The sequence below is a fragment of the Panicum virgatum genome, chromosome 5N (assembly GCF_016808335.1).
Source record: "Panicum virgatum strain AP13 chromosome 5N, P.virgatum_v5, whole genome shotgun sequence".
Classification (NCBI taxonomy): Eukaryota; Viridiplantae; Streptophyta; class Magnoliopsida; order Poales; family Poaceae; genus Panicum; species Panicum virgatum.
Window position 1 is genome coordinate 39,372,037 of NC_053149.1, and position 21,084 is coordinate 39,393,120.

The 21,084-nt window shown below is 43.5% G+C and overlaps 3 protein-coding genes across 5 annotated transcripts; all 3 read left to right on the forward strand.

Annotated features, from left to right (window-relative positions):
* The first annotated feature begins 3,700 nt into the window (after positions 1–3,700).
* LOC120672683 lies at positions 3,701–6,674 on the forward strand. The gene is made up of 4 exons (XM_039953212.1): positions 3,701–4,070; positions 4,645–4,750; positions 5,432–5,575; positions 6,161–6,674. Exons 1-4 carry the CDS (start codon positions 3,793–3,795, stop codon positions 6,434–6,436), a joined length of 804 nt encoding a protein of 267 aa, XP_039809146.1. The 5' UTR covers positions 3,701–3,792; the 3' UTR covers positions 6,437–6,674.
* Positions 6,675–6,882: 208 nt separating this feature from the next.
* On the forward strand, positions 6,883–9,401 carry LOC120672684. Its single transcript, XM_039953213.1, has 7 exons — positions 6,883–7,061; positions 7,180–7,241; positions 7,369–7,452; positions 7,850–7,904; positions 8,525–8,660; positions 8,852–8,902; positions 8,996–9,401. Exons 1-7 carry the CDS (start codon positions 6,983–6,985, stop codon positions 9,093–9,095), a joined length of 567 nt encoding a protein of 188 aa, XP_039809147.1. The 5' UTR covers positions 6,883–6,982; the 3' UTR covers positions 9,096–9,401.
* Positions 9,402–9,713: 312 nt separating this feature from the next.
* Positions 9,714–19,251, forward strand: LOC120672682 (pentatricopeptide repeat-containing protein At1g10910, chloroplastic-like). Of its 3 annotated transcripts, none has more exons than XM_039953210.1 (12): positions 9,714–10,033; positions 12,873–12,957; positions 13,071–13,334; positions 13,442–13,744; positions 14,146–14,250; positions 14,376–14,475; positions 14,933–15,252; positions 15,688–15,864; positions 15,966–16,094; positions 17,310–17,718; positions 17,800–17,916; positions 18,846–19,251. In XM_039953210.1, the coding sequence occupies exons 1-10, from the start codon at positions 9,807–9,809 to the stop codon at positions 17,535–17,537; spliced, it is 1,938 nt and encodes a 645-aa protein (XP_039809144.1). In that variant the 5' UTR covers positions 9,714–9,806; the 3' UTR covers positions 17,538–17,718; positions 17,800–17,916; positions 18,846–19,251. The 3 variants fall into 3 exon arrangements, with proteins under 3 accessions (XP_039809144.1, XP_039809145.1, XP_039809143.1); XM_039953211.1 differs by having other exon boundaries at positions 18,841–19,228; XM_039953209.1 differs by lacking the exon at positions 18,846–19,251 and having other exon boundaries at positions 17,800–18,286.
* The last annotated feature ends 1,833 nt before the right edge of the window (positions 19,252–21,084 follow it).

The following is a 21,084-nucleotide window of genomic DNA, read 5'->3' on the forward strand; positions in this document are numbered from 1 at the left end:
CCAACTACCCCGACCTTCACCTTCTCAGCCCACACCCTACCGGTCAGACCGGTCCATCAGACCGGTCAGACCGGTCCTACTGATCCTACCGTGATACCAGTCAGATCGGTCACTCCGACCGGTCAGACCGGTCCTAACCAGACCAGAACCTAGAACCCTTGGCACGGCGAAAATCGCCCCCAACTCCAAATACCTCCTAGGATCTAGTTCAGGGGTTCATGTGGATGCTTTTGGGCCAGAGGAAACTACCTAAAACCTTCTAGAACAAGAGATCGATCCAAACTCCTAAATTACCTTGAATGAGTACTTTTCACGTGAAGGACTTGAATCTCCTGCTCCCCAAGGGTGGAATCAAAGAGAAGATGATCCCCCACACTGATTTGATCCTCCCCCGGGCCTTGGAATCCGTTGGAGAGTAAGGATTTGGGTTCTAGGGTTTGGGTGTGGGGTGAGGGAGAGAGAGCTCGGGAGGCGAGCTGAGAGAGCTGGGTGAGGGCGTGTGTTCTGGTGAGAGAGTGAGAGAGAGATTTAAATGTTGTGGGGCCCAACCCGACCAACTCGGGCTAGACCGGTCCGACCGGTCCGGGCCAATCTGCCAGCAGAAGTTTTTGGTCTCGGTTTTGATCGTGCCAATTTGCTATAATGGTCGTGGTTAGTGTAAATTATGGTGATTAACACCTGGGTGTTACACCCTCACCCTCAACAAGAGAGCCACGCCACAACCTTACCCTTAGGCTACCAGCAGCGGCATACGGGAAAGGATACTGCAGGACGCCTATACCGTAATTTTTGCTGCAGCGGGGCACGGTAAGCCTCTTCCTCCAAATCTACCACACTTTCCGTTACTCCTCTATGCAACCACGTGGCATGGGGCCCACCGCCGCTCGCCGCCGTTGGGTTATCCGCGCCCCGCGCTCTTCCTCTCTCCTTCGCCGGTGTGCGCGAGCGGCGGCGCAGGGCACGCCGGCCTGGCCGCGGGCGCCAGTCCGGCCCGGCGAGCTCCGCCCCGGCACAGTCTGTCCCGGTGAGCTCCAGCCGCCACGCCATGGGCGCCACTCCGCCCCGTTCCGCCGTCGTAGGCCGCGCCCGAGCTCCGGCCCGACGGGCCGCCGGGAGCCACTGTCGAGCTAGCCCGCAGCGCCGCCAAGGGCCGTGGCCGTGCGCCAGAAGGGGGAGAGAGGGATGGCCGTGGCGGAGCTTGGCGGCGCGCAAACGCTGCCGTTGAGGCCGCCGTGCGCGCCCGTGTTTTCCCGCGTTGGAGCTCTGAGGTCACGCCCGCGGAGGCTCACAGGGATGCAGAGGAGGGCGGCAGTCACGCGGCGAAGGGCGGCGCAGGCGGAGCAGGGCGAGGTGGTGCAGATCCAGCCGAGGTCGAGCTCGCACAGATCCAGCCGAGGTCGAGCTCGCACAGATCCAGCCGAGGTCGAGCTCGCCAAGATCTAGGCCGGCGGCGCCCAGCCTGCTCGCACAGAGCTCGATGCCGGCGAGGAAGCAGGCCCTGTGCAGGCCACGGCGCTACTCTACGCAGGGGAGGGAGGAGGAGTGCGCGGTGGGGGAGGTGGAGCGAGGAGGGCCGGTGGCGGTGGGGTTGAAGGTGCTCGCCGGCGAGGAGAAGGAATGGGGCACCGCGGGTAGGGAGGAAGAAGAGGGCGCCGCGGGGAAGAAGCTGTATGGGGAGAGAATTTGGGAGGGAGGGGGCTGACATGTGGGTCCCGTGATGGGTAGTTGATATAGAGGAGAGTTATAGATGATGAATGGATGCAGAGAAACTGTATTTAGAGGAAGAATATAGAGTAGAACGAGTGTGGATAGCCTCACACCACTAAGCACTACCCTACTATCTTAGAAGCCACTAGAACGCTAACTCTACTTCTTAAACCCTAGCTTGTTCTATCATCTCAGCCACTGACCATGGTACTACGATTAGCTATGCAGCGCATGTAACCACCAGAAATTTTTCTAGAGGTCACTGCTTAGCAAATTCAAAAATGAGCTGGTGATATGCGTCAAACTGTACCTGCTTTAAGTCAAACTGTAAAAGATTGTCCAAACTCTTAGCGTACAAACCTGTCTTCAATTGGATACGGAGACACAAACCCATATAAATAGATGAATATGAAGTTCTACAAAATTTAAAAAAGGTTGTGGTTGTGGCTCCTAAGAGGCGCTTTACTAACTTATTCATCCGGATCTAGAAAATATTTTATTTTTTGGAAAGTAAGTCTATTTTTGAGCATCCAACTATCACCTAAGTTCGATTTTGGTCATCCAACTCCAAAATCGGGTATTCTTGGCCATCAAACTATCAAAACCGTTCATATTTGGCCACTGGACGGTTTTGCTGGATGGTTTGGGTGACGTGGATGCCACGTGGTGGTGGTTTGCTGATGTGGAAGTCACATGGTGGTAAGGCCCACTTGTCGGCCCTCCTCTCTCCTCTCTCTCTTCTATCATCTTCCTCTCTTCTCTCCCTCCCCCCTCACTTCTTTTCTCGCCTCTCTGTCTCTTTTCACCCTGCGCCGCCTACCGCCCTTCCCCACGCCTCCAGCTCGCCTGGGCGGCCGCGCTGGTCTTCAGTGGAGCTGCAGCTCACCCTACCGCTAGTGCTGGCTACCACAGCAGCCACGACCCCATCGGAACCGGCCTCGCTGCTGCCTCCATCTCTCTCTCGATCGCCCGCTGCGCCGCCACGGCCTCCCCAGCCATGAACTTCTTCTCCACGCTCAGCAGTGCGTCCCCGGCGCCAACGATGAGGATGATGATGAGGAGGAGGACAGGCGGACGTTCCATTGCCCGCTGGAGCTGAAGATCCTGTAGGAGAAGAGCGCTCATGGCAGAGCTCGAGCTCGCTCGGCCGACGAGGCAGTAGTAGGAGAGAGAGAAGAGAGAGAGATAGGGAGATGAAGACTAACAGGTGGGTCTATCGCCACGTGGAATGCATACACAACCCAAATCATCTAGCAAAACCGTTCAATGACCAAATATGAGTGGTTTTGATAGTTTGATGGCCAATAATATCCGATTTTGGAGTTGGATGACGAAAATCAAACTCAGATGATAGTTGGATGGCCAAATGGACTTTACTCTTTTTTGGAAGACTATAGAAATGTAGTAAGTACTATGTTTTTAGGAAAATTAGTAAGCGCTATTCAAATTTTAAAAGCTGCCGCAAAACTCGTGAGCTGGCTCAGCTCGATTATTGCTTGGCTTGACGTTGATGGATTTTTTTAACAAGCTGAGCAGCTGTTTTTGCTCGTTTCATTAATTAGCTGGCTTGAGTCAGCTCACGAGCTGCTCATGAGCTAACTGAGTTAGAGGAGCCAAAAAAAAAAAGCTAAGCCGAAATAGCCAACCTGCTGGACCTTCAAATTACTTTTTTGGCTAAAGTTTTAAGCTACAACCCATGTATTTACTGTTGACTCCTGTCTTATGATTTTATCATAATCAGAACAAATATACTATACCTTTTATATTTATCTATATTAATGTGGTAATTTTAAATTTAGATTTAGCTCGCGAATCTATCAAGCTAACTCAATTTATTAACGAGCCGAGCCTTTCCTTTTGTTAACGAGGCGAGCTGGCTCGTTAGTTAGACTAACGAGGTATACCGAGCTAGCCGAGCCGAGCTAGCCGAGCCGAGCTGGCTCGAGGTCCAGCACAACGAAGCAGGCCCATGACCATGAGGCCCGAAACCTCTCTCTCGGGGTTCTCTCGGTCTCCCTGCTCGCCGCCTCTTGCGCTGCTTTCTTCCGTCCTTCAGAGAGAGAGAGAGAGGCTCCACCGCACGGCATGGAGGAAGGCGAGTGCGCCCTGGGCGCCGCCGCGATAGGCGAGGAAACCCTAAACTACGACGGCGATGACGTCGAGATGGCCGACGCGGATTCGGACGCGGAGGAAGCCCCCGCAGCTGAAGTCTCCGCCGCCGCCAGAGGAGTAGGCGGCGGCGATCTGGCGGAGAAGTGCGGACCAGAGGGTAAGAATAAGAGGAAGAAGAAGAGGAACAAGGGGAAAAAGAAGAACAAGGGGAGGAAGGACGGGCCGCCCACCAGCATAGGCGGCATTAATAAGTAAAAACCCTCGCCATAGTCACCTAGGGTTTTTATGTTTTGATATTGTGTTTGCTTTTTCTCGAACCGGCAGCAGTAAATTTGAACCGCTGGATGAATTTGCCCTCGATGCATTTGACGAATTGGACATTTAGAGCCCAGAACTGCTAATGCAGTTTAGGTGAAATTTCTGTATGGAGAAATAGTTTCAGTTTCCCTAATGGTAATTACCTACAATAACACTGCTTGCAATCAACATTCATATTATCTTATATCAAACGAATTTGAAGTAATTCTGGCTTGATGGCATGGTTGCTGTTAAGAATATCATAGGTTGTGCCTTATATGCCAAGACCTATTCTGATCTGAATAGGCTTATGTAGAATTCGGCTTCTGAACTGGCATCTTGGCAGACTATTTTGTTTGACAAATGGCTTGAAGTTATTTGAATCATGATCGGTTTGTTATCTCGTGTCGATATTCATCATTTGGCTTCCATTGCCACTTATTCTTTTTAAGTAAAGACTGTTTTCAATTTGCATTGAATATATGTTAGGTTGGCTAATTTCAGTACTTGTTTTTATTCCTAATGCAGATTTGTTAATGACACTTGCAAGCTCTTGAAGGAGAAGAAGTCGTACCTTGTCTGGGAAGCTGTTGGCTGCCTTGGTGTCACTGCTGTCAGTGATCTTGTCAGAGAGGTATTGTAATGCTTATGTTGAACAGTAATGGTGAAAGTTTATCTGATCAGTGTACAAGTTTATTAAAAGAATTAGATTAACTAATAAATGGCTTCTTCCTTCTTCTACTTCATTTGTTTTTTGCTAAATCTGTACGAATGACATAGAATATTTGTATCTTAAGCTAGTGCCGATCATTTTGTTTTGCTTGGCACTTCAGTGGTAGACTGCTATAGTAAGTTGTCTTACCCTTCATTGGAGATCTGTTGCCGACTGCTCTTACAAGCATTACTGCCTCAGTTCTTTTTGCAGTTCCTTGAATTTGTTTGTTTTGTGTTCTTGAGAGATTTGGAGTTATTTTGGAAGAATCTCTGAAAAATATTACCATCTACATACTTGGTGACAAATCAATTGCAGTTAAGTTTCTATTTCATAGCTACCTCCGTGCTGTCAGTCCTAACATATACAGATATACCATCGTCTGTAATCCAAAAGTCATCAACAATCAGTTCTAGGAGTTAGTATATATATATATATATATATATATATATATATATATATATATATATATATATATATATATATATATATATATATATAGTGTTGTGTTAAACTGGTGTTTGATTTATAGATGGACAATTCGTGATACTTGGATGTTTATTACTTCCTACTTGTTATCCTAACAAATATATTTGATTCCAGGTGGAGGCTATTCAGAAGTGTGGTGGCCAGACTGTTGCTGATGGAAGCCGTTTTCGCACTGGTGGTGGAATTCTCTGGAACATCTTAAAGTCGCGGGAACCCAAGGCTTACAAGAAAATAATGGCAAAGGGGAAGGAACTTGAGGTACACTTTTATATTATTATTATGAATGGATTAGTTTTGTGTATAGATGCTCACTACAATAACAAAAACAGCTACTAGATCTTTTAATCCCAAGCAAACTGGGGTAGTCTACAGATGAAACCCAGAAAGAGACAAAAGAGTAACCAACATATAGATGTTTCCTGCTTTAGCCTTTAGCAATCATTCAGAAGAGATAAATAGAGTAATCTCGACTCGCTTAACTTTTTTTTTTCACAACTTTCTACCTTTCCAAAAGAACTTGTGGTATCATTGTTCCTGGCTATCGTTATAATATAAACTGTTGATGAAATCATCAGAGTCTCGGGCATTGTCTTTCAAATGAACCTAGATTTGTGAACACCTCACTGCCTGAATGAATTAGAATTCAGTTTGGGGTTAGATTGCTGCCTCATCAATGAAATGGAATATAGAAGAATTATTGTGGGTTTAATTTTTTTGCCCTGTAAGAATTATTCTTTGTTGACATCTGTAACATTATGTTTACGCCATCTTTTTATCCACTTGATGATCCTTTTTGGCCTCTGTTGAATGGTATTAACTTATATACGTATTTCCTCCTTGCAGAAGCAGTTTAGGTATACAAAACGACCACAGATGAGCAGAAATGAAGATGCAAGTTCACAGGGCAGTGCATTAATTGATGATGAAATCGAAGAGCAAGAGCAAAAGGAAGTGTTGGATGGTCCTGAGCAGTTGGACGATGCGGAGAAGTCAACTCCATCAGACAATAAAGCTCAACGCAAACCACTAGCGGACAGAATTCGTGTTCCTGTTGCTTATGATGATCTATTTGAAGAGGGAGAGATACACGAAGGAGAACCACAAAATGGTAGCATTTGAAAGATTTGCCCCGACATGAAATGCGAGCTGACCATAATGGCAAGAGGACATGTATGAACTAGTGAACCATCACTGCAGTGTAGCAATTTTCCCCCTAACATGATCCCCCGTGGTCTTGCAGTGATGTGTGTGACGGATGAGATTTTTTGTTGCGCCAAGAACCAATGATGCCTGAATTCAATGTTCAATGCAAATCGTGGTTATACAAGTATACTGGTGTATAAATGTGTTTTTATCATTTGTTTTCTTTTTTTTTGATGGCATTATCATTTGTTTTCACCAGAATGGTGTGGCATTGCACTTAGTGTTAAATAGATTTGCGAACCGAAGTTTTGGCAAATCTTGGTACCAAACTTCCAAATTTGCCCTTAATAAATTTAGGTTCAAATATTTGACAGATTATTATTAGTAAAAATAAATTTAAAATGTTTTGAGTGGAACTGCTTAAAAGTCTGCCATTCCATCGCAAAGCCGCCCCCAACGGAACAGCGAGCGCTCGAAGGGTTGAATCGTCGTCTCGTCCGGGCGGTGCCGGCCACGGAGACGATGGCGACTAGGCGGTGGTGGAGGCGGCGCGACGGCGGGGACGATGACGCCGACGATCTCGTCCCCATGGACACCCAAGGTACGATGTAATTTCAGGCGCGCATCCCCCGCCCCCTGGCCCTTGTCGGGCTTTTCGCGCTGCTGACTCCACGAACTGGTCCGGTGATTCATTGATACTGCGGTGATGCGTTTCGCAGAGCAAGAGGAACTGGTCCGGTCGCTGGAGCAGAAGCAGGCGCAGCAGAGCCGCCGTTGGAGGGTGCGTTTCCGATTCCCGGATTCCTTCGGGCTGACGTTGTTAGGGGAGATCTTGCCTTGGGCGCAGGGCGCTGGTTTCTGTCTCGATTTGGCGATTCCGTGCTCACATCACCTACTGTTTTGCGCAGCGCGTCTTCGCGGGGTTCCTCCTGGGTTACGCGGCCTTCCTGGTCTACTCCAGCTTCCACCACGCCTGGTTCCCTTGGGAGCTGGTTGGTTGCTTAATCCAATCTACTATTGACTTGCTTGTTCTTTTCATGGCGTTTGGTGGACGTTTATGCCCGGTTATTGATGTATATCTAGTACATGTCATCAATTGGTGTCACTCACCACAAATTCTTTCTAATGCTGGATTAGGTTCCTAAGGATCAAAGTCATGCTATTTTGTTTTGTTATTACTAGTCACTGTTGATATATGCAACACTGATCTGTACTTTCTTACACTTTCTTGTGTTCTGATAACTGAATATGCTTGCAATTAGAAATAACCAGTCACTGCTATATGCTTGGCACTGTTACATATCACTATTATTGCAAGAATAAAGTTTTTTTTATTGGTATGGACGTCTGGTTATCTATTGCCTTAAACTGTTCTTCTTGGATTAACAGCGGTACCATGCTTACTTCATGGAAGATTTGCCTGCACCACTGGTCATAATTGCAGGTTTGGTATCTTATTCAACATTCTTGTTTTATCTTTGAAACTTCTAAACAAACCACCTGTTTTATGCTTCAAATTGAATTTTTTGCGGATCAGGTTATTTTTTAGGCAAACTTATCTAGGGTGCTTACTTACAATTTGATTGTCCACTGAAAACAATTGCCAGCTTCTCCATGGTGTGAAAAGATATAATTATAGATCACAAATTCATTATGTTGGTGCTCATATAGGGATCTGCTTTGTACAGCCGTATGTTCTCGTGCCCTATTGATCACAATGCTTATGTCTTATATTAGTTCTGCTTAGAGGCTTGGACTTCCCTGATCATTTCAATCAAAGAACAGTTAACTATTAGCTAATGTTTGTAATTATGATTTTTAGTATCCCACTGGTAGACGGTCATAAACTTATTGTTCTATGAAAAGGCTAGTAGAAAAAATGATATTAGTATCTTACCAATACTTGGTTGTTATTAATTCGTTCAATTAGTATTTCCATTTTATCCTTTGATCCCCAAATAAATAGGAGAACATGGAGCTCATAACCTGATAGGCACAAAGGCATATATATCACTTAACTCAAAACAAGCTTTGATCTGAATATTCGTAAATGTGAAATTGCAGATTGGATAGCTGCCCTAGCATGTCTCTTTGCTGTTAAAGGATTGCTACAGAATTCAGGCCCATCAAAGAAGTGGATGTGGTATTCATGCTATATTGGCTTTTTGGTAGCCATCTTTTGGACATACTACATCTTGAGGTATATGATCTCAGTCAATTTATTCATCTTTTTCTCCTTCCTGCATCAGTCAAATGCTTTTTCTAATAGGCTAGCTAAAACTATTCATGTCATGCCAGTACTGTTCTATCAGGTGCAGCTACATTAACACACAACAATCATGTCATCACTGATTGTCTAGAGATTGTCATTTCTAACTGTTGGTGTTGTAGGTTGCCAAGAATTCGATGGGACGTGGCATGGCTCCCTCTTGGGCCTCTAATGTATGGACTTGAATCTCTATTCATCTTCTTTCAGTGGCTACTGATGAACAGTAATAACGAACATCTTGTCTTCTATATCTGGTTACTGTGCAGATCTGGTGCATTGAGCCTGTATGTGGACCATGTGCTGCTGGAGTCGACGCAAGATATCAGCACATTAAGGAGTTACATGTATAACTTCAAGGCCTTGTAATGTTAAGTATAGTAACTGTGTAGCTGCATCTGCGGAGTAGGCTCCGGTAGTTTCTCCTTCACTTCTACAGCCCCCTTGATACCAGAGTTGTGGAGGTCACTTGTTACATGGGTTAACATGAATTTTCGACCTCAGTGACTACTTGTGCATCATTTTTTCTTTGTGATGGATGTATGTACAAGCTGTGATATCATTGGCACCACAGCGTTTAGCTCTAGCACCTGGTGATGTTTGTATGAAATTTGATGATTTTGATGGGGGCGCTGGCGGCACAGGCGTTTTGCTCTAGCTCCTCTAAGGCTCTAACCTCACGATGTGAATTTTCATTCCAATGTTTAGGATAACTTCTTTTTTTTTTGTTTTTTCACTTTCGTGAGTGGATGGTCCGTGTGTACAATTTGTTCCGTGTAAATAGACGATTTCGTGGCTTTTGTTGGACTGATGCTGGGGTAAGCAAATAGCCTTATTTCCTTTTGATATATTCCTTGTGTAGTTGTGTTCTTTGTTTTTACGAGGGAAAATCCTTATATTCAACTAATACATATGTGAAAAAATGGAACAATGCAAAAATCATGTAGACGAAAAAGCCCATTTGAGCCCGGGAGGCTGGGCTATCTCTTGTTCTCAGCCGGCGGCAGTAGCCACTGCTCAGCGGTCAGCGCTCACAACGGCCGAGTCGAATGCGAGACGGCCAGACGGGAACCCAAACAGATGGAAGCCTCGTCGTCCTTGCCGTTGCCGTTGCTAGCCGCCTCCAGCTTCCTCCACCCGCCGCACCTGCTGGCGCCGACATGCCCCCGGCGGGTGGTCCCCTTCGTCCGCGCGACTGCGCAGACACGTCCAGGGCCGGAGACGCCCAAGGCCCCGCGGCCGTCGCCCAGGCGCAGCGCCGTCGCCGAGGTCAAGGCCTCCCCCGACCCCGTAGCCGCGCTGAACAGGTACTCCTGGGCACCGCTCGTTGCTGTAAACTTTCGGTTCCCAGAAATTGTCCGCACCAGCTGTGGACTACGCAATTAGTTTTTGCTACCAAATGTGGGGACTAAAATTCGCAGGCTCTGTGCGAGAACCGCCCAATTTAATATTATTTTAAGCGAACCGCTAGTCATTATCTTCCAGATGAGAGTTAACACGTGCCTGCTAGAGAGCGTGCCATGTGTTACCTCACATCTAGAGACACGAATAACCGACACGTCATTCGCCTAAAATAATATTAAATCCGGTAGTCCCGGTATGTGCTCCAACATACGTCCAGAATCAGCATATACACATACCATTTACAATCAAATACATCGCCAATGAACCACAAAGAGCAGTTTTACATTACCTGAGTTCAAAACTTAATATTACAAGTTCAACATAAGAAGGTTCAAACTAATCTCCATTACAAGCCTTGGGCCCACGGAAGCTATATTATACAGAAACTTAAAGATTATTATATTTACATGCTCTCACGGAGTTCTGCTGCGAGAAAAAATAAAAGATAATGGTGCCTTGCTCAAGGACACCATCACAGCCTCAACGACCTACTCCTCCCCCGCACCTGGATCGGCGGGGTAGAAGTGGCCGAACACCACTTCTGGTTCACATGCAACTAAGTTTAGAAGCAACCTGAGTACAAAGGTACTCCGCAAGACTTACGCGATTAAATAAACAAGGATCATGCAAAGGCTCAAGTAAAGACTTTAGGGTTAAGTAATTATTGCATAAGCAGGAGCTGTCTAGACTATCACCTAGCAAACTTAATTAATCTTGCCCAACCCCCAGAATATTTTAGTTGATTAAGAGAGTAACATAATAAATATAAGGTCATCACTATGACATGAATCCAAAGCCAACAACACCGAAACTCTCTATGAAGAATTCGACGAACCAAGAAGTTGCTCATATCCGAGAGCGCGGCAATTCGAATTGATTATAACCTTGCAAGGGTGTACTACTTTACCCACACGACGCGAGGACCATGCGACTCACCCAACCGATCACGCCGGGCAAGGGGGTACTAACGTCAACCGTTCCCAACAAAGCTCGATCATTGAACCTCCCTGTTTTAAAAAACGTTTTAAAACTACGTTTAATCTTGATTAAACTCTAAACTTTGGTCTAGCGTTGCGTTTAATCACAGTGTCGTTTAATTACAAAAGACGTTTAATCTACGTTTAATCACAAAAAACTCTAAACCATAGGCTAGCGTTCACCTAGCGTCTAGCGTTTTTTAAAACCTTGTTGAACCTCACACCTAACTTACGAGTAGAGACTTAGTTCCACCAGGGACATCTCTAAACTTTTCTACACATAGGTCCACCTGGGGACACACTAAGCCTCTCTGCATAGCCCGTAGCCACGTATCTAGGACTGTACATCAATGATCAAGTCAAAGAAGGTAATTGGATCATCCGTACCATTATATTGGATATGTGGTAGCACGGAAAGGTGCTTAAGGCCGATGGCATCCACTCGGTCCTTAATCGATTCAAGCGGACTATGCCCATGTGACTTCATTCTCTAGGCCCTACCATTCCGCTCGAACCTCGATACTACCAGACCATACAACCAAGCCGGACCAGTGCGATCAAGGGTAACCGGTAAATGTGATCCTCCAAATTATTCCTGTCTAGCGAGCGATATAAATATTCTAAGCAGGGCTAAGCATCTAGTCAAATTAAGTGATTAACTGACTAACTAGTGCCAAGAACAAGGATACCAAATCAAGGAAGGATAATGCACGCAGATAGGTGCAAGAATGCAATACATACATAATATATATAACCCAACATTACCCAGTGAGATAACTAATTAAATCAGGTTAAATAGGAGCAAGGATTCATGCTTAGCTGCTTGCCTCGGCTAGCTTCGGGCTCGACCGCGAACGGGACTCCGGGTTCAGGCTCGACGGACTCGGTGGGTTCCACAGGTTCGACTTCCGACGATTCGGTCACTATAATGCATGAATGAAATGCATGCGTTAGTGCAATGCTACGATTGTGCATAAAATAAACTGCATGAAATGATATGCGTAAAAAGATATACATGAGATAACATTTTGGATATGCAACCCTGATAAAACCGGAGGTTCCGGAATTTCAAACCGGAGGTTCCGGTTTTAGGCACTTGTCAGGACCGGCGGTTCCGGTTTCAGCCGGTCTTTGCCATGGCATGCGCGCGACGCCCGGAATGGAAGAAGAAATGGCTGGAGAGGTCGAGGGGGATGCCGTGATGTTTACCCCGAGCTCAGGTCGTGCGGAGAAAGGCCGGAGAATGGAGCTCGACGCGTGAGGCAGAGTTTCAAGCGGTGGCGGCCGTGGGGAATCGATTTCGGTCGGAGAACAGCTCAAATAGGCTCATGGATGGGTGGAGGACGAGGCTCGGCAGATGCTGGTGGGAGGAATCGACGAACGGCGGCCGGAGATGGCCGGAGCGGCGACGGGGCGGCTCAACTCGGCTTGAACTCGAGGAAGAAGAGAATGAAAAGAAGAACACGGCAGCTCCACAGGGGATAAGGACGTGCACGGAATGAGGATGGCCGGCGGCGGTGGCGACGTGCGGCGCGCCGCGATTCGTGCTTTGCCCACCGGAGCAGAGTAAAACCAGAGGTTCCGGTTTTTGAACCCGGAGCTTCCGGAATTTCAATTTTTCCAAAACCTGGGATGTTACACTCTGCTTCCATTGGCAGAGACAAGATAACTACTAGAATGTTAGGAATTAGGATGGGTTCAGTCACTAGTTCGGCGCTGTTGGATTTGAATTGAAATTGAACCGTGCAAATTACGTCGTATGCAGGTTTGAGGATGTGCTGCAGACACAGGACTGCAACATAATCTTGCGCCACTGTGGGGACACCAGACGCTGGGATGACCTCTCTAAGGTAGTGTTCAGGGACTCAGCATTCTCTGATTAGTTTATGCTCTGGGAGAGTGGGACTAGCGAGGAGAGTTGCCCATAGATAAAAAGCAAGCCGCTGAACTTTGTGTGTTTCAGGTCTTTGAGTGGATGCAGGAGCGCGAGATGACCAACGTTGCTTCCTATAGTAGTTACTTCAAGTATCTTGGACTGAGTCGCGACCCCGCGAGGGCACTGCAAGTGTATGGTGCCATCCAAGACCGCCTGATGAGGGTTCACGTCTCCATCTGTAATTCGGTTCTTGGTTGCTTGGTAAAGAATGGGAGGTTTGACAGCAGCTTCAAGCTCTATGACGAGATGATACGCGAAGGCCTATCACCGGATCCGTTCACCTACAGTACAGTACGGGACTATGACCCGTTTCTTTTTCTGTCAACATTGTGATATGTACCCATTTTTTAATGGCTAGGAGGGTATGGATTTTGAAATAGCTCTCTTGTATCGTCCAGCTGCTATCAGGGTGCATGAAGTTGAAGCAGGGTTACACTAAGGCAATGGGATTGATCAGTGAGATGAAATCCCGTGGTCTTCAGATGGATAGTGTGATATATGGCACTCTTCTGGCAATATGTGCATCTCATAACTACTGTGAGGAGGCCGAAGTTTATTTTCAGAAAATGAAAGATGAAGGCCATAGTCCTAATCTGTTCCATTACAGCTCCCTGCTGAATGCATATTCAGAAAATGCTGATTATGGAAAAGCTGAGATGTTGATGAAAGATCTGAGGTCCTCCGGATTAACACCAAATAAGGTCATTTTTCCTGTTCTTGTTCAGTGGTCATTTGTTAATTAGCTTGAATGTATATTCTTTAGCAATATGCCAAAGGATATCTGCACATAAGTAGGGGAGGGGAAGTATCAGCAAACTCCATCTAGTTTCTACCAGAATTTACCGTTACCTACATTGTCTGTTGAGCAGACTTGGCTGACATGTATTAAAGTGGCATGGAGAGCACTGTTGCTCCTGAATGTTTCTAAATAGCCTCTTCACATTGTTATTGTTACCTGCTTCTTTTTTTTAACTCCTATACAGCTTTACCTGCACTTAAGGAGTTTACCTTGTATATTTTGGAATTTTTTGTTGTTCATTTAAGGAAAAGTTGATGCTCATATTGTCATTATGGTACCTTCTAAATTGTATTGCACTTGCAGGTTATGTTGACCACTTTATTAAAGGTGTATTCTAAAGGTGGTATCTTTGAGAAGGCTAAGGAGCTGCTAACTGAACTGGAAGCCTCTGGCTTTGCACAGGATGAGGTAAAACATGTGATCTGACACAGCAGTACCTCATGGGCACGCTTGCATGGTCCCTTAAATTGATCAGATTTATATTTATGATTTGGTCCATGTTATCATAATTCCTTAATCCTTACTGTGTCCAGATGCCATACTGTATATTGATTGATGGCCTTGTCAAAGGCGGGAAGATAGAGGAAGCACAGATGCTATTTAGTGAAATGAAAGGAAAAGGTGTCAAATCTGGTATGGTATATAGCTGGGTAACAAATTAAATTATCTTAGTTTTCTATTTTGTTGTTGTAAGTATACAGATATGATTTTTATGATATACCTTTTTTTGTGCTATAAATATGTAATCCCAGTGACTAGCTCGTGCCAAATTGCCAATAGATTATTAGATGGTTCACTCACTGCGTATATGTTGACTAGCTGAAATTAAGCACCTCGAATTTTATTTAAGTTTCCTCTAAGAAAGTTATGCTGCATGGTTTTGTTACCTGCATGCTCCTATTTAGTGTGTTCTAGCTTTCCCGCTTCGTGTTGTGTTGAGCAGTCTTATGTGGCATAGTATGTGGTAAGATAATGACTTTCTAGAGCTTTACCCAAGCACTCAAATGCAAATTTCTTGTCCTAATGTTGACTATTTGTATCTTATTCAGTATTGACATTTTCTGAGGTGCTTATCTTCTGGTGTCTGCAGATGGTTATGCATTTAGTATCATGATTTCAGCATTACACAGAGGTGGTCATCATCAAGAATCAAAACAACTTGCAAAAGAATTTGAGACTGAGAATGCATCATATGATCTGGTTATGCTTAATACATCACTGCGCACTTACTGCAGCACAAATGACATGGAGAGTGTAATGAGGATGTTAAAGAAGATGGATGAATTGAACATATCACCTGATAATATTACATTTAATACCTTGATAAGGTACTTCTGCAATGCAAAGGTTTATCACCTAGCATACAAGACGATTGAAGATATGCATACAAAGGGTCATCAATTGAATGAGGTACTTTTTGTTCCCGTACTCTTGATCCATTTGATGCATCATTCCTGAGTTCTTTCATAAATCAAACCTCAGCTATCACATCTTTGGTATTCTGTTCATTCCTGAGTTTTGTATTCTGCATTGGATTATAATTACCTCTTCCGTATGTGCAGAACAAGTGCGAATACGCAATTAAAGGCTTAGATGGTTTTGTAATTTGATTGGTTAATCTTGTTATCATCAAAGTGTTTGGAGCATACTCAAATACTCCTTCATTATACTATATCTTAACATTTTCCATTGCTGACTGAACTGTTGAACCAAAATGTGTTTTGAGCTGACACACTTGCAAAAGGGAACGAGGGATAATTGCTCAACTTCCTAAACATGCTTTAAGTAAGCTTTTTTATGCATTAAACATATATGTAGTTGATAAATTTTCTATATGTTTTCCAGGAGCTTTGTTCTCATGTAATGGTACAGCTAGGAAAAGCAGGTTTTCCTTCTGAAGCATTTTCTGTATATAATATGTTGAGATACAGTAAGAGAACAGTACGTAAATCTCTTCATGAGAAGGCTTTAGGCATCTTAGTTTCAGCAGAACTTCTCAAGGATGCATACGTAGTTGTTAAGGTAATAAAATATTACTGCTTTTGGTCTTTTGGCATTTGCTACTGCAATGCAATGTCTTTTGTTTGTTTTTGTGTCCCCACTAAACATATCAGATTGAACAGGACAATGCTGAGCTGATATCTCCTTCATCTCTGGAGAAGTTTGCTAGATCTTTCATGGTATCAGGAAATATAAATCTTATTAATGATGTCATGAAAGCCCTAAACCGCACCGGGTGGCGTATCAGCCAGGTGATGGTTCTGTACCTGTGATGTCCTTTGATACCTGTTTGGAATTTAACAAAGATTTCAAATGGTATAATCATTCTGGATGGTTCGTTCTGAGAGTCCAAGTTATACCCTATACCCCAAAACTAAATGTTTAAGTTAACTAGGCTTATGCCATCAGATACTCTGAAATGCACAGTTTCATGTCATGTGGACAATTCCCATGGTATTATTCCATTATATGTTCCGGTACCCTTGAACATAGATGTTGAGCCTTGCACATTTCCAGTCATGATGCCTGTGTGCCTGCACAAATGTATTTGGATTCCAAAATTTATTTATAATTCATATGTCTCAAATAGGAATTCTTGTTTACTGTCTTCTTTTTTATATTTATCATACTTAGGAAACTTAAAGAAAAAACTTGTGTTTGGGTGCCTCATAAATAATAACACACCTAATATACCTACTAATGATGAAATAGTGTCATTTAGGCCCGGAAATGGTTTTTACAAGTTTCCGCTACCTGCTTTTGGCAGGTCTTTTTCTGTGCAAAGGGAACAGTATCCCTTAGTTTCTTCTGCTGCAGCTAAAGTAATTACAGATTTCCTCCATTCTCAACTTAATGGGGCTTAGCAATGCAATTGTTGCTCTGGCACTGACTTTTTCAAATGGCTGCTGTGGATGGGGATCATGGAATCAGAGTTTTAGGATCTCAGAACCATGATTAAAAAAAAACATTATCACGCCACTTTCAAGCAACTAGGTGGTTGGGAATAACTAGGTGCATTCCTGACAGTTGCGATGCACTGATTAGTTATTGAGGGAATTTTTTATTATGGCGAAATTAATTTCCACTACCTGTTAAGTCTTACACGAGCTGTTCTGTAGGACATAAAATGGATCTACTACTCTGTATTCTGTTAATCTTGATTGCTTCATTAGTTATTGTTGTGCTCGAATGATTCTTGAAGCCTCATCTTCCTGATAATTTTGTGAAAAATATGATTACTCCAGAATCGCTGGTTTTGTCCCCTGCAAAGTTTTGTTGTTTGGGCTTTGGGCTTCATGTTTATGGCTGGTCAATTTGGGCCTATACTGCCATGTTTTCAGACTTCAAAAATGGCTCAAGCAATACTGGGCTTTGATAGGCCTGTCCTGGCCCCACATCTGACAGTTATAGCAAGCATGCTAACTTACTCTTCCTTCCAATGCTTAACATAATCATTGCATTTACAGGATATCTTTGGGAGAGCAATTCAGAGATACATCCGGAAGCCTGATAAGAAGCATCTACTGCTGTGCCTCTTGGACTGGATGACTGGACAAGGCTATTCTGTAGACTCGTCATCAAGGAACTTGCTTTTGAAGAATGCGCAACTTTTTGGCCGAAATCAACTTATAGCAGAAATTCTTTCTAAGCAACAGACCGCATCCAGGACCATTGGCCAAAGACACAAAAAATGATTTAGGAAAGATTTTGTATATATAAATTGTTCATATCCATCCGAGAAGCTCATCATTCTTTAAGCCACAGTTTATTGTGCTCAGAATGGTTGGTCAGATGACAAGGTATCAGTTATCAGCTTATGTGTGGATGTGCTTAGGCTCCTGCAACGACCTTCCATGGAATTTCACATTATGCCAGGTATGTGTCTGCACATAGTGAATCACCCCGAATTCATTCTCAATATTTCATGGCTGAACTCATGTCTGTCTTTGTGGCCAGGAACTTTCCTGTGAGACATGCTTGTTACACAAGCAGTACAGTTGGGAGTGAAGATGGTATAGGCTGTCCTTGAAATGATGTGTATATTAGTTTAGGGATTGTCCGCTAGGCTTACCAGTAAGTCTCCATAACATTTCTTTAAAGCTACAGTAGAGAATGGTGGTTTTGTTTCTAGTGGGTTGTGCTTGTTATGTCACTGTACATTTCTTTGGCAGTAAGCATGCTTGTTAGAGTGATTTGGATCTGTTGATGTGTTTGTACATATATTTGATGATCGATCTTGAGCATGGAAAGAACAGTTTCTATGTAAGATGGATTAATCAAGCATACCAATGGAGTTGGTGGGATTTTTATTATATGCTACTACTGTACCAGAATTAGATAAGCTCAGATTCAGAAAAACTTTGCTATTCTTTGGTATATTTTGATTGGGCTTGGGGCATCAGAATACCCCCATATTCAAATAAAAGAAGCATGCTTCGATCTAGATTTCAAAAGTTTGTACAAAAAAGCACACAAATCCAAAAAGGAATAGCAAGAATCTAATGATAGGAGAATAGCACTTGAAAAATAATCATCTTTGGCATCCAAATTCCAAACAAAGTAACATGTAATAGTACTCCCATTGCATTGACTAGTTCCTGCATGTACGGTGTGTCACGGGATCTATGACAATAATTAATGTTGAGTAATGCCACCAAATTCTGAAGGACTATAAATTTCAGAAAGTAACCAGTGTGTGTTGCCTTCCATGGCTAAACTACTTATTTGGATATAAATGTTGATTTGTAGATTTGACTTTTATCATATGCAAGCACAGCGGAAAAAAAAAATCAATTTGGCTGCTGGAGTTGGATGCCTTATAGAAATAAATGAAGATAAAGGTTGTATCTATGTTGTGCAATAAAAGAAGAGGGATATGGCTGGAGGTTCATATAGTTCATGTTAAACTAAGGTTTTAGAGTATCCATTGTTATTTTTGCCCTTTTTTGTAGGATTGTCATGTGAAACTATAGCCTCCTAACTTCTTTCGTTTGGTAGCTCAGGTAAATTGCAATAATTCAGAGATTTACAAGGTTCATCTCTTTTGAGAGGTTCAAAGTTCTTTGTCTCCATCACTGAATCGGTGCCAGTGCTGAGGTGCACTTGGAGAAAGAATCGTGCTCCAGTTTGACAAGATTTATTTGCTGATGGTTGCATAAGATGTCGTTTTTAGAGATGCGTCCATGGCACGAAGTTATAAACAGTGACGTAAAATAAATAGCTAGAATATTTTTGCTCTAAAGCTGAGGATGATTATTTTCTTATTGACACATCCCGTTCATCTTGAGTTTAGATATTCAATTCATGGTTGGTTGTATGGTGGTGACTCTATGATTGAGCTTACAGTAACCACCACATACAGGCTGCAGGATCTTTTCGATAAAAATCATCCAATCAGTTTTGAGTCCACATATAGTCGAGCACATAAGATTCCTCTATTCGTACATTTTTTGCCAGTTTTGCAGAATCTTGTTGCGTGTCGAGGCTTCAAAACTATGCCCCTATTTATTTATCTTTTATCTCCTCGCAACGATGATGGCTCGTCTTCCATGCAAGTAGCACCGAAAGAACAAGTTCATTGCATCCAGACATACTTGCAGTGCAGAAAGTCGTCATACTGAGCTATATTCATTGAGTGGGATGTCCTTTTGCGTCGTTGCCGGAAACGAGAGTACAAGACTTTCAGGTACCCAAGCATGTCACTTTGGGTTCCCATCTAATTTCTGATGCTTTTAGTGATTGTGTTAAAATGAAAATCAACCTGCACGTATGATTGATTGAAAGATGATCTGTTCGGGCAGAATATCAAACAAACTAAAATTACAGGAGAAAATAGTGACAATTTTCCTCCTGAAGTGTTACGGTGCATCTCAGTTTGACAGTTTCCTTTTCTTGCTATTGTTTGGTCTGGACAGTCAAATTTTGCACTGAGCCCAAAACTATCTACTATCTAAAGAGTAAAGAACAACGACAGAGGGAAAGGACAGACTTGGGTGGTAAAGGGCCGAAACTCAAAATTCTTGAGCAAAGTTTGTCCGAGTTCCTTGTTGACATTTTTCATTTGTTGGGCAGGTGGTGCCATCCACCTCTAGTTTAGCCCCATCCTTCACTCAACCCACTGAAGGAAAACTCTGCTATTTTAACCGGCAAGTGGTGACTTTTGCGTCTGCGTCCTTATCAGAGTGTACAAATCACTAAAAGAAAATGGGGTACGGGATCAGCAGCTATGCAGGTGAGGGTCAGCACAAGACGAAAGAGACCAAGGCCTCCTCTGTTCATGGCGGCCCCATGACAGCTCGTCCACTTTAGTATGTTTTCCCTCCAAAGGGCGGCGGCTTCCATTTGCCCTCAAGTAACCGGTGTTACCATCTCTCTTCCGTTCTTCCTTCAATCGTGTCTCTGTCAGTAGCCGTCATTTGGTCTATTCCTCTGCCCGGTCTCGGCGGTCAAGTGGAAGAATCTCACAAGCAATCCCATCCATAATAATATAGGGAGGAAATGGTCTTCAGCCAATGGATTCGCCTTCTTGTGTGGCTGGCCTGTGGGACCCTGTGTGGATGTGCATTGCTCACTTCCACTCTTGAGGAGGAGAATCTCGCTAGGGGTTTATCGTAGTGCCGTAGTGGTGACGGGGCATGGCTGAATCTGACTGACAAATACTCCCTCCTTCCATGTTTATAAGGCATGATGGAACATGACACGATCTTCTAAATAACACACTTTGAATATTTATTTATTATATATTATATTATTTATGATTATAAACGTATAATCATTGTAAATGATATTTGATTACGAATCCAATCATATACAATTTATATTATAAAAATAAAAAGTTAATAGTCAAATTATTGGTTAAAGATGGGAAGGTTTGAATCTTGGTTATAAACGTGGAAGGAGACAACAAGCAGGAATCATACTTCTCATAAAAGTATATAGCGATTGGTTGTCGTTTTAGAATGCAAGGTAGCAACAAGTTATTATTCATACTATAGTTTTACTGTAAAATATTCATACTTCTCATAAAAATATATAGTGATAAAAATGCCGTGGAGACTGGAGAATGCATCATTGGATTTTTGGAACTGTGCATTTTTTTTGCAACAGTTTCCAACATATACAACTAGAGGAAATGGACGAACATCATTGTTAGTTTCTTACCCTTTTGGTCCTTTACCGTATTATTCTCAATTAGAATTTCAGAAATCGTATCAAACAAGAACCATATGGTGAGTGGTTTGT

What these genes read in the sequence shown, in the direction of transcription:
- LOC120672683 (XM_039953212.1), top strand. Translation starts at nt 3,793, where the DNA reads ATGGAGGAAGGCGAGTGCGCCCTGGGCGCCGCCGCGATAGGCGAGGAA. An exon ending in TCAGTGATCTTGTCAGAGAG is followed by an intron (nt 4,751 to 5,431) that starts GTATTGTAATGC and finishes ATTTGATTCCAG; the next exon opens with GTGGAGGCTATTCAGAAGTG. An exon ending in CAAAGGGGAAGGAACTTGAG is followed by an intron (nt 5,576 to 6,160) that starts GTACACTTTTAT and finishes TCCTCCTTGCAG; the next exon opens with AAGCAGTTTAGGTATACAAA.
- LOC120672682 (XM_039953210.1), top strand. Translation starts at nt 9,807, where the DNA reads ATGGAAGCCTCGTCGTCCTTGCCGTTGCCGTTGCTAGCCGCCTCCAGC. An exon ending in CCCGTAGCCGCGCTGAACAG is followed by an intron (nt 10,034 to 12,872) that starts GTACTCCTGGGC and finishes CGTCGTATGCAG; the next exon opens with GTTTGAGGATGTGCTGCAGA. An exon ending in CCGGATTAACACCAAATAAG is followed by an intron (nt 13,745 to 14,145) that starts GTCATTTTTCCT and finishes TTGCACTTGCAG; the next exon opens with GTTATGTTGACCACTTTATT.
- LOC120672684 (XM_039953213.1), top strand. Translation starts at nt 6,983, where the DNA reads ATGGCGACTAGGCGGTGGTGGAGGCGGCGCGACGGCGGGGACGATGAC. An exon ending in AGCAGAGCCGCCGTTGGAGG is followed by an intron (nt 7,242 to 7,368) that starts GTGCGTTTCCGA and finishes TGTTTTGCGCAG; the next exon opens with CGCGTCTTCGCGGGGTTCCT. An exon ending in CCTGGTTCCCTTGGGAGCTG is followed by an intron (nt 7,453 to 7,849) that starts GTTGGTTGCTTA and finishes TTGGATTAACAG; the next exon opens with CGGTACCATGCTTACTTCAT.